We start from the raw sequence: 12,993 nt of genomic DNA, 5'->3' as shown, positions 1-12,993 counted from the left end.
ATTTAGCAAATTATGGTCCCATTTAAATTAGAACAGGATAAAGCATAGCAGTGGTGACATTGACAAGTTGCTACCACAACAACCTGTCAATAAAGATCGAGGCATAGAAATGCATATCTGTGGCAAACAAATAACAAAAAACTTGTTTTTGGTTGTTGTCTGTGATTTTATTTATTGATCATGAAAGTTATTTGTAACAGTGTGATTGTCTAAAAATGTATTGCTCTGTGTTCAATTGTAGTGAATGACAATCTAGTGCTTTGTTTCCACAGCTCTGTGTAGAAATGTGCTCTGTGATCCTCAATATGTTTGCAAAACTCCACCTTCATTTTTTTTCTGGTACAGAATTTATCTCAAATGCCTTAAAAAGCTTTTGCGGTGGATTTCGTAGAGCTGCACCGTGTGCCAGGAATAAAACTGGCCAAACTGAAATGTAGCGATTGTGTTGGTTTAATCCGTTGTTTCTTCAAGTTCTTAGTCGGATCCAGCTCACACTCTCATTCAAATGTTGTCGCCAAAAACACACAAAAAGCAACTTGATTAAAAACCGTAGGCCACCAGCTAACATCACAGTGGCTACATCCACTTTTTTCTTACAGTGTGCAGATCATTCTCAAACTATTGTGACAAAGTTGGAAGCCAATTGCACGCCAAAGATCTCATTTAAAATTAGACAATTATGGACATCCACTGACTTCTCTACTCAAAAGGCAACTTTTTGCATTTGAAGTGAGCCATAGTTTAAGGCCTTCTGAATGGTGTATCCATTACAGTTTTCTAGTTTTTGCTATTTTGAATGATTTACAGCACAATTTTATCAAGATAAGTTTTATGTCTGGTCGATTTTTTTTTCCCTAAAAGTGGAAAAAACACAAATCTGCCTTACCACGCAAGAAAAAAAAAAGGTATACAAAAGCTACCACATAAAACAATAAACTTCCACAATATTTCAGATGCACGACCTGATACAAGTCAATCCTTGTGCCCTTTATTGTAACAACTCTATTTAATACAATATTCCTTAGAATGGGGCGGATAATAGCTCATTGGCATAAATATTACCAGTAATTGTACGAACTATACCTTTATCGAGCTGTAATTATAACAATATGTGCTGGAACACATTCTGGGCTGGGGCGTGTTCGTGTGACCATTATGCGAGTGTTCGTGAGTCCAGGATAGAGGTATTTTTTAACCCACGCTCCATGAACGCAGCGTGAGCGACCAACTGGGTCACGTGAGATGCTCCGCTAAGAATGCAGTGACGTGGTGGAGCTCCGTCAGAGTAGCGGTGTCTGACAGGCAGCTTCCCCGGGCCAGCAGCTGCCCTGCCCGGCTCAGACATCCGACAAAGGCTCGGTCCAAGACGGAGCGGAGGAAGGATCCGGGAGAAGAAAAACAAGAAGGGGCGGACTGGAAAACCGAAGCAGAGGGGGGGGTTCGGAGGTAGATGAGTATTTGTTTTTGTTTCCTCTCCGAATCTTGAGGAGCATGTTTTGGCAGTGAGAGGTGGGAGATTACAGGTTATTATTATTATTATTTTTAAAATTCAGTTTCTCTCTTTTTTTTTCCTCCACTACGCTCCTACTGTGCACCAGCCTTGCGGTGCATCGTGAAGTACCAGCCGCACTCCTGCTGCTCCGTCGCCGCTGCTCTGCCATCCTTCCAGCGGATCGCGTCTGTGGATAAACCTGCATGGATGCTGTGGTGTTTTTCCTCGTTTGCATTAAACAGCACCTCTGGAGAAGAGCGGGATGAACTTGGATAAGATCAGGGAACAGCAGTGAAAGAGGGGAGAGAAAAATATAGCCCTCAAGTAGTGAGGTAGAGAGGAGCCGTGCAGCGGACACAAGGAGCGGGAGAGGGAGGAGAGGAGGAGTCGCAGCGGGAGGAGAACCAAAAAGCTGCAGGTTTGTTGAGCCTGTGGGGATGAGGACGAGCAGGGACGGAACTCCTCCAAGGTGTCAGCGCGATTAGAGGCACAGGACCGGGAGGGGAAGCAGGCGTTCAAGCCCGCGGCTGCTTCCAGTCCGGAGAGGCGGTGATGGCGAGTGAAGGCACCGGGGCTCACACACTCCCTCGGCCGACCGCAGCCCTGTCATCAGCCGCAGCAGCAGCATGAGGAGGAGGAGGTACGCACTGCACGTCTCATCGGTCCTCCACATCCTCATTATTCATTTAGCCTTCCCCGCCCTCCTCTCCCCTCCATTACATCCACCTTTCCCAGCCGCCTTGACTGGGATCCATCTACCCATCAATCAGTTTCTCCACGTTCCTTTGTCCCAGGATCTCCCCTCCATCAGGCACTTTCTGGGCCCCCAGCGGCTCCGTAAAATGTTGCAGTGACAGGCAGGGCCCCCCACCCCCAGGTACATGTTCAAGGCAGGTGCATCCGTGCAAAATTAACAAAAGTCTACTTTGATTTTACTGTTTCTCCACTCCCTAAGGAGGCATGGAGGTGATGGCCTCGATTCCTCCTCCATCAGAGCGCAGTCAGTTTTTACTTCTATATGGGATTCCTGAATCAGTGTCATCAAATGAGGGTCACTAGTCCATACTGTATCAGTTTACATAAATTCAAGTTTAGGAAACCCCTCCGTGGACCTGCCGAGAGGCGAGGCCAGGGAGTTTCCATTGATCCAGTTCAATTAACTGGGCTTTTTATCCACTTCATCACGTCAAGCTGCCTGAGCTATTTGGCACAGAGAACTATGCATACTTGGGCATATCTGCTAAATGCTGAGATGGACGTAAAAAAAAAAACTGCAGCTAACCTCACCATCTGGATTTTCACTCTGCCCACTAGACTATGAAACTTTAATAAGGTCTAATTTTCAAAGCACCTGATAATTTATTGCTGTGGCGTCTGAACTGACATCCTCCAGAATACTGCCGGGCTTTATTAACAAAGTAAAACAGAGCATACTGCAAGAATTAAATTCAGTAGTGAAAGTTGGCAGCAGCACCAGAGAAGATCTAGATATCACTCAGTCTTGAGTGGGGGAAAAAAAAAAGTCACTGTCATATAATATTTACTCCAGTTAATGTGGCTCGGAGCTGCCAAAGCTGCCTTCTAGAGGTCTCTTTTATTACTGAGTCCGGTTTTACGAGGCTGCTCGATCCCTTCTTACAACCCTTTTAAAGCACAAATACATCTAGACGTTTTGTCATATTATATAGCTTTGTGCATTAAAGAGTCAGGTTACACAATTTAAAAAAAGTAAATACATTTTTTCCCAGGCTTCTGCTTGCACCTCAGTGCAGTGTAGCTGAATTGGATTGCATCTGTGGAATTCATATATTAAATCAAATATTAGATGAGTTTGTAAATTTCTGGCTCCACCTGTTTGTGCAATTATGAATTATGCTTCCTTTTTTGATAAACAGATTTGTCATTCACTCTATAAAATGTCAGAACACTGTGAAAATCAGCCATTAAAGTTTCTCTAAACCCAAGATAACGCCTTAATATATCTTATTTTGTCTAATCAAATGTTCAAAAATCAAAGATAATCAGCTTAGTGTCGCATCAGATAAAGAATAGTATGTCCTCGTTCTACAAGCTAAAACTACACTATTGTGCTTAAAAATGTCTAAATCTGATCTAAACCGATTCTAAAAATAATTGCTGATTAATTACTTGTTGATCTGTTAATTCTTTAATAATTTCAGCTCAACAGCTAAAATCTGCATGTAGAAACAATTGGTGTCATTCTTGGTGAACACGCCATCCATCAGTGGGAACACTTTTTATCAGAACAGTCAGAAATAAAAAACGTCCTTTAGTTTGAAAAGATGGCTACCTGAAAACCAGGGCAAATGAAACTCAACTGTCATGTCGCCTAGATACCGCCAAAGTTTTTTGTGATTTGGGTGAACTGACCCTTTAAGGATCAGATTTGGTCATGTTGTGTGATGAAGGGGCTCCAGTGGCCTGGCCCACATCTGACCAGCCTCAAGTGATGAAGGGTAAAAAAAAAAAACAGCTGGCCTTCCAGTGTCACTCATCTGCTGTGCAACATTTAGCGAGAACCCTCCCTCTCCTTGCGGCTCTATCCTAGTTGAGTCACATATACACTAAACAACATTTCCAAAGGTTTGCTTCACATCTGTACCACCTAAAACATGATCTCATTTGTTTGACAGCAAGTTTGTTCCAGAGAAAACTGGACTTTATGAAGTCTGTGGATCATCCAAAGAAACTAGGGCAATTTCTTGTTTTTTTTTTTTGTTTTTTTTTTTTTGTTTTTTTTTTTTTTGCTTTTGTAGAGATAATTTGGTTTTTTGAGCAGTTTTAAGGCTTTAATCCTGTTTTATTCTGCACTATTTGGATTGTGACCTCACTCAAACATCTGCACATAAAACAATCATACTACAAAAATTCGGGGTTTTTTTTGTTTTTTTTTTTTTTTAGAAAAGTTTGAGTGACATAGGGGCTTGGTTTTTGTTCCACAATGTTCCTTTAAGTACGTACGTAGACGTAGGTGTGGACTGCTTAGGCCACAAAGGAAAATTAAATTGAATCAAAATGCAATGTGATGCATTGATCGGTTGTTATATTTAGAAACAGGACCACTTTAACACAATAAAATATTATAATTGCATGGTATTTAATATTGATTTTATTTGATTTTTTTTTAATAGTACTTTGTCTAATCCTTCACTGCAGTTTCATTAGGGTAAGTAACAGTAATGCATTCCATTGTGAGTTAATTTGTTGATTATTTTCTTGATTAGTCAGTGTTTTCTTTGGTCTATCAAATGTCAGAAAAATAGTGAAAATGACCATTTGTGTTTCCCAAAGGCCTAGATGACATTTCTCTTGTTTGGTCTACCACCTGAATATGAAGATATTCATTTAACTGTCACAGAGGGGAGAAAAAAAATAAAAGCTGGTTTTATTTCTAAAAACAAAACAAAGCAAAAAAAATTTGAAAAAAGATTTAGAAATGTATATGTTTCTGTAACCTGAGTCAGCTGTTGGGAATGTTCGATAGCTAGTTACCAAGTGAGCACAGACGTTTAATAGACGCTAAAAGTAATAAATACAATATTCTTTAGGTAGATACACATGCGCCTGAAAGTGGTTAAAACACATAGCAACGATTAAGCAGTTGAAACATTTAGCCAAAGTAATGAATAAATGGTTAAACTGTTCAAACAGTTAGCTAGACTAGCGGTAAATGGCTACAGTAGTTTCAAAATGTCAGATAAGCAGCTGAAACAGGCAGCTAAAGTGTTGGGGAAATGCTTGAAGTAGTTGACTCAGTGTATTGGATGTATGGTTGAAATAAAAATAATGCATAAACACTTGAAACGGTGTGCTGAAGGCAACGCATAATGTTTGACATTGCTAAAAGTAATGGCTAAATAGTTGAATTTTGGAGCATCAATTGTAGCTGAAGTAGATGTCTAAGTGAAATGGAAAATTCTTGAAATAAAGTTGTGGCTAAACAGTTGAAATTGTGTGCTAACGCTGATGTCAGTTTAAAAAAACATGTTCGCTAAAAATAATGGATATACATTTGGATGGTTTAGCTAAAAGGAACGGTTAAATGGTAGAAACAAACACTTTGAATTCAAACTAAATCAAACCAGGCCAAACAATAGTAGTTTAATTGTGTAAAGTAAATATGACAATATTAAATGTTCATATTTAATACAAGCCACTTTGAGGTCTTGACTACACTAATACATATGTTTTTCAAGCCAGTGGTAATAGCAAAAAATCTGTTCCCCCGGCCACTGTTTCATAAAATTTCTCTAAGCTGTGCACCATTTAATATTAGGCACAGCATACAATGGCTTTTGCATAATGTTGGTGCAGCAGTGCTAAGTTGGTATGGGTACGTGCAAAACAAGTTGTGACATCATTGTTTCCCAGACTCTCTGTTTTACATGTCCATAGCAATACACATGAACCTGACCTTTTAAAAATCTGCATTTCAAACGCTGTTTGCAAGTGAATGAGAGGCCTAGATGTAGAAACTTTTGCAAAATATCCCTACTGGTTGGTCTAAAATTGAATCTACAGAATGGAGTTCTTGATTCGATACGGCTGTGGAGGTACATCTGATAAGAAAACTGATGTCTTATATGAAACAATTTTTTATAAAACATCCCCATTTGTTCAAGACTGTACTCTCAATTTGGTAAATAACAAAGTGGGGTTAACAGTCGGTCAAACAACTCACTGAGCCACACAGAGACAGTGAAGACTAGGAAGTGAATGAGCAGCGACACCACTCGTCAACTCGGCTCAACTTATTTTCTTGGCAGTCTTGGTGAACTCTTTATAGCAATCAGATGGTAAACAACAGTCAGAGAATCCCAGGTTGTTGCGAAAGACTGTAGCTGCAGAGGAGTGGAGGAGTGATCAGGATGAGGAGGGATTAAGATGAGAGGCGTGGACTCACCAACAGCCTGCTCTCTTTAAAGGGTCTGCTCTGAACCAAGTCCAGGACTGAATTCCCTGGAAGACTGAGTTTAAGATGAGCTCAGCAAGACCCCAAGGAGAACAAAAGCACATATAAAATTCATATAAGTTACTGCTGTGCAAGCTGACTAGTGAAACTAATTCAGTGTGGATTTTGCTAACATGAGAAAGAGAGAGAAATGTGTGAGAAAGAAACATGAAGAACCTGCTCTGAAAGGCAGATCTGGGTTTTGGTGTTTGGCTCACACCTGCTATGATAATGATGCCACTGTATAATAATACTGGCAAGGGGGATGTTTTCGTTTCCCAGCAGCCGTTGGTGTTGAACACACCTTATTACAGGAACATACAGTAAATTTTAGCCACTGGACAATTTAAAAAGAAGAGAATGATGTCGCTGTTGGCTGCAACATTTTGTTAACTGCAAGTCTTGTTTGACTTCAAGTTTGATACCAGAGCTGAGATTATAGCTGCTGCTTCACCAGTCACTTAAGATGTTAAGTTAAATTAAATAGTGCTGCCTTGTAGCAGTTACAGCTGAAACACTAAGTATAAGTCAACTAACACAAAAACTATTTACTGTGGTAAGAAATGATTAATCATTAAATCACTTTTCAAGCAAAAATGCCCAACTTTTACCACTTCATCTTCTAAACTGTGAGTTTTATATTTTTCTTTGCCTTATACGTTACTAAAATTAATATATTTTGGGGTTTAGACTGTAAGCTGGATAGAGGGATTGATTTTATTTATCATTTTTCATTGTTTTCTGTCATTTTATTGTCAAAAAAATCACTGGTTAATTTATAAAGAAAGCTGAGAATAATTTACTGTGTTTGCAATATTTTGTTTGCTGAAGTCTCATCTAGTCATCATCTGATAAAGGGCATGTGCTAAAACAAAACTTTACCATTAAATGAAATCCTAAATGTAGTCATTGTTTCAGGAAATGTGGTTAGATGAAATGAGAACCTCAGCCAGCCACGCCATTGGTCGGTTTCGATCAAACTGAAATTAACCCTTAACTTCAGTCGACAGCGGCTTTAAACAGCTCACAAATGAAATATGTTTCTTTCCTGAGGAAAATGTGTCACGATAATAAAGTGCACTGTTGTAGTGAATGAAGGTCATATTCTCATCGACATCAGTGAAGCTTGTTTTGCATTCATCACACTTATTGTTGAGGCACAATCAGCTGCTTATGTAACTATGGGAACAAAGAGCAAACAGGGGAGAATGGCGTGTGAACCTGGGAAGTTTATTTCATTTTGTTGATCCTGTTTTTTCCTCCAGATGTGGAGCTGATGTGGTGACAGAGACGACACCATAATGTATGCCTTGTATGTCACCACCGTGCCACTCCCCCAGCCTATGTTCTGATTATTGACCGCTGCAGAATCGCTGGGGCTTTAATTAGTGCTGGTGTAACTAATTGACTTGCACAGAAGTGACATTGATGGGAGGCAAGAAAATGAATTAATGAGGAGAGGCACTGGCAGATTACATGGTACTGCTAAAAAGTAAAAATGGACGTCTGATCTCCCAGTCAAATTAGCATTTACATTGAAAAAAACAAAACAAAGCCATTCATGTGGTCTGCATGTGAGCGAGTGTGTGGGTGGGTGTCGGTGTGTGTGGGCATCTATGTGGAGTGTGTATCTCCATGTACATGCACAGTTATGTGTTTGTGTGCCTGTGTGTGCAGCCTTCATCAGAACTCATGGAACTAGATGTTCATTTAGCTGACAGCAGAAATCTGTCAAAAGCTGGATATGCTTCGATGTAAAGTATGTTAACCTTTAAAACAAAACCGGCCCTGGCCCCTCTCATTCTCCTGTAATTGCTTGCGCTGGGTAAGCACACTCGCCTGCAAAGGTTATCGTGTTCCTTGTCAGTTGTCATGATGAATGAGCAAACATAGCAGGAAATGAAAACTGGAAGCTTAGAAAATCTATTGAAGCCAGTATGTAGAATTTGCACAAAATAATGCTCAGTTGTTCAGTATCGGCAAATTATTAAACAGCAAACAAACAAATAAACAAGAGAGGCAATGCAAGCAGTGAGTGAAAGAACACACTCAGGAAGGAAGGATGGATTCAACGCTGCTACACTGCTGCTGCATTAATATTCACTAGAGTCTAGTACAACCTCCAAGTTTCTGCTGGCAGATTCTGTTTTCTCCAGCGATGTGTGTCCATTGTGTGTATGAGCGTGTGTGTGTGTGTGTGTGTGTGTGTGTGTGTGAGACAGAGAGAGAGTTAACATGCACAGCAATGGTGATGTATGTATCTAGTGTGGATATAATTATGTGTGACGTATACGTGCATCTTTTCTGTGCATCTATACACACATGAATAATTACATATGCAGTCCATGTACGTTGTGTATATCAGTAATGCTGGTCTGCATTATAGTTTGTGCTACTTTGTGTATCTGTTCACACACAAAAAAGATTATGTATGCAGTGTTTGGTTTGTATATAATTACATGTAATGCACAGTAAACATGCTTGTGCTCACAGATTATTTGCATTGAAGACTTAGTGAACCAGGGTGTGTGTACATGACCGTCTTTGTGTGTCTCTTGGTGAACAACTTCCAGGTGGGCAGCAGATGTAATCATTTACATTTTGTCCACATTGCTGCATGTTTGTGTGTCTGCATGTTTACTTGTATGTCCTGTATTTATGCGTGTTTGTGTAAGAAGGCAGAGCAGCCTGGGTGATCTCAGTGAGACAGTAGCAGCATTGATAAGCTGAAGGTGGAAGGTGAATGACAGGTGAAGGCTGTTATCACCAGAGGTTTGGGCACCACTGTCTGTTGGACCCTGAAAGCTCATTCTGACAGATGCATCTCGTCCCTGGCTGTTGACACTTGGTGGGGGGCTGATGACATTTGCTCGACCAAGTGGTTCAGAGTAGCGTCAGCCAGCGCCACGTAGAGCAAACCTGCAATTTATACTTCTGCCCCAGGCATTAAGCTGAATAATGACATGCAAGTGGGAGCCCTCATCTCCCAGATCCAGAACCTGACAACCATAGTTTCCTCATAGAAGTTTATCTACTATGTTCTGTTCTTCTCTAGTTTAAATATTCTCATTGTGAGATGATTTTGTGATGATGAATAAAATGTTGTGATCATCATTGTCATTGTGGAAAGTAGTTTTCTGTTGTGTTTACTGGGATATAGAAATACGCATTTCGAAAACATGTTTTGCTGCATCTCAATATCATGTTGGACCATCTGTTTTTAAACTGTACAGATATATCCACAGTAATTTTTACAGCAGTTTTCCCTTCCATCTCCATTGTGCTCACAACAAGAACTTTTTTCTTGAAGCCACATCCCCAGAATCTACTGTTTCTCATCCCTGTTCAATAAAAGATCCTACAATGCTGTCATATTGATTCAGCTTGTCCTTTTCAAACTGTTAAGTAAGCTTACCAAAAGAGTCATTTACCATATTGGGCACTGCATCCACAGGAAGCTCTAATTGGAGCTTTTGCATCTGGACAAAATTAATTCAGAATTACTCTGATTGTGTCAAAACAAACCGTGAATAAAATGAGTAAGAATTACTCTTGTTTTTTCCCACGAGTAAAATAAAAACACATCTTCAACTCAGACAATTGGCATGTGGCTCAGTTCCAGTGAAAAGGAGGTGCTTTTGGAGTGCTGCCAATCCTGTTTTCTCAGTTTCTTTTTTTTTTTCTCTTTTCAGATTACAGAGAGCAAATGCAGAGGACGTGACCCTTATCATATCCTGAAGGAGACGAGACATAGAGCCTGACCCTGTGTTTGTCTACAGTGCCAAAGAAGAGCCAGGGAGAAGCCTCCCTGGCCAGAGAATCACCGCCTTCCTAGCTCCATTGGGAGCCCTTTATACCTGCTCCAAGCTGCACTGTGAGGCTCAAATGTTCTCCTGACTCCACCAGGAGGCTCCCTCCAACCCATCTGCCAGCTCAGATAACCCTCTGATTGTTGGCAACCACATGTTTGAGGTGACTGTATGTGACCGCCGCCGCCCATTCTCGAGCAGCAGCAGCAGCCTCCTACGACCCCGATCTGCACCATGCAGTGGAGACGGCGGCACTGCTGTCCCATCAAGATGACCTGGACCGTCAAGCGCTCGCTGTTTCGGACGCATGTGACTGGCCTCCTCTCACTGGCTCTGCTCTTCACTCTCTTTTTATTTTTCAGCCACCAGGACTGGCTGCCAGGACGCAGTGGGCCTCGTGAAAACCCACTGGCCTATGCCGTCAGGGGCTTCCGCACTCCCAAAGGAGAATCCAACCAGAGCAGCTCCCTGAGGAGTCTGTGGAGAGAGGCGGGGTATGTACCACCAAAGCCTCTGCTCAACCTCAGCTCTCAGCAAGCGGAGGGTGCTGCAGGAGAGGCAACAGGAGGAATAGGAGGAGGTGGAGGAGGATCCAGGACTGGTGTAATGGGGCTGGGGGACTCCATGAGCACTAACAACAGTTTACAGAAGGAGATGGGTGTAGGAGGGAAGCTTAGCGCTCAGCCTTACCGCTACATCCTGAACGAGCCCTTCAAGTGCAGGGACAGCACACCCTTCCTCATCCTCCTCATTGCTGCAGAACCAGGACAGGCTGATGCCCGCAATGCAATCCGCCAGACATGGGGAAATGAGAGTGTAGCAATGGGCTTGGGGTTTGTCCGTCTTTTTCTGCTTGGCACGGGAAAGACTTCAGACACCTTCCTGCAGAGCAGCATAGAGGAAGAGAGCCGTGTTCATCATGATATCATCCAACAGGACTATCAGGACACTTACTACAACCTGACCGTCAAGACCCTGATGGGCATGAACTGGGTGGCCACCTATTGCCCACATGCCTCCTATGTGATGAAGACAGACAGTGACATGTTTGTCAATACAGAGTATCTCATCCAGAAGTTGCTGAAACCTGACATGCCTCCAAAGCAGAGGTACTTCACCGGCTACCTGATGAGGGGCTATGCACCAAACCGAAACAAGGACAGCAAGTGGTACATGCCACCAGAGCTGTATCCAAGCGAGCGCTACCCAATATTCTGCTCAGGCACAGGGTACGTGTTCTCAGGGGACATGGCTGAGCTGATCTATCAGGCCTCACTCAGCATACGCAGGCTTCACCTGGAGGATGTTTATGTGGGGATCTGTCTGGCGAAGCTGCGCATTGACCCAGCTCCACCTCCCAATGAGTTCCTCTTCAACCATTGGCGGGTATCTTACTCCAGTTGTAAGTACAGCCACCTGATCACATCCCATCAGTTCCATCCTAATGAACTCATCAAGTACTGGAACCACTTACAGAGCAACAAGCACAACGCCTGTATCAACATAGCCAAGGAAAAGAACGGCAGGTATAGACACCGAAAGTTCCATGGAGAGAGGCCTCCATGATGGACCCTGTGACTAAAACCTGCCTCAAAAAAGGGAAGCTGGTCCACTGTAACTACTGCTGGTGGAGGGCATGTTGAACTCAGCACTATACACTATATGGGGAAAAGCACATTGTTTTTGGTATTGTGTACAGTCAATGATCCAAACTATTTTTTTAGTTTTAAAAAATGTGAAGTATTGTAAACCTATTGAGCTATTTCTTAAAGGAAGAATGGGGGACATGTCTGTGTGATGTGGAGCATGCACAACAAGAGCTGCAGCTCAACAGTGGTGTTCATGATAATTCAGGTGCCAACAGAAAGGTGAGAATTTATGTTCTCCTCTAAAGGGTAGTACAGTATGTCACACTAGAAATAATATTTAAAAAATTTGAAAAATTAAGACACAGTTGTGTTTACACAGACAACGGGAAATGTCCATGTAATATGTTGAAAAGTTACACTACCTAAATATGAATGAATGATGAATCTTTGACGTTGACCAGTTATGCTGACATTGACCAGTTATGCTGCCCTGTTTTTCAGTGTTTACTTTACAGATCTATCAAAGAACACTACTCTGAAGAGATTTATCTGTCATATACTGTATTTTATTTTCAAAAAAATCTACATAAAAGCATCCAGAATCACATCTGAGATAACTGAGATTGTATTTTTTAAAGCTTTACATTGAGTATGACTCTGCACTTGAGCAAATGTGCAATGAATCAAATAACAATTAAATGTACTGAAATAATTTTGTTTGTGGCTTCATGTGTGTGTTGTGTGGAATCTTTCAATGACAAATACATTAGAACAGCTCACCATTCTTAGAATGTATACATTCAAATTGCAGCAAGTAAAGGGCTGAGAGACATGATATCACAGTTTAAGAATATATTTTTACATTGTTCAAGTAAACAAGTTGTTGAATTACAGCGTGATCAAGTAAAGTTACTGGATTCAAGTTCAGCAAATTTCATACACAAAACATCAAATATTTTTATCCAATTTGTGAGTTATTTCAACCATATCATGCAGCCTTAGTGGTAAAGGACTAAAACAGGTTGTAACATGAACTAGCTGCTCTATGAGATTAGCTGTTGATAAAGATTTCTACTCAGCAACTGCCAGGTACAAATAGTGTATAGCTAACTATATTAGCTCCTTGTCACC

At 41.3% G+C, this 12,993-nt stretch overlaps 1 protein-coding gene across 1 annotated transcript; it reads left to right on the top strand.

Moving 5' to 3' along the window:
- Positions 1–1,236: 1,236 nt before the first annotated feature.
- LOC111575815 (beta-1,3-galactosyltransferase 2) lies at positions 1,237–12,574 on the top strand. The gene is made up of 3 exons (XM_023281162.3): positions 1,237–1,446; positions 1,599–2,132; positions 10,157–12,574. Exon 3 carries the CDS (start codon positions 10,508–10,510, stop codon positions 11,837–11,839), a length of 1,332 nt encoding a protein of 443 aa, XP_023136930.1. The 5' UTR covers positions 1,237–1,446; positions 1,599–2,132; positions 10,157–10,507; the 3' UTR covers positions 11,840–12,574.
- The last annotated feature ends 419 nt before the right edge of the window (positions 12,575–12,993 follow it).

This window comes from Amphiprion ocellaris, chromosome 2 (genome assembly GCF_022539595.1).
Source record: "Amphiprion ocellaris isolate individual 3 ecotype Okinawa chromosome 2, ASM2253959v1, whole genome shotgun sequence".
In the NCBI taxonomy this organism is placed as follows: Eukaryota; Metazoa; Chordata; class Actinopteri; family Pomacentridae; genus Amphiprion; species Amphiprion ocellaris.
This window is presented reverse-complemented; position numbering and strand designations above follow the sequence as displayed.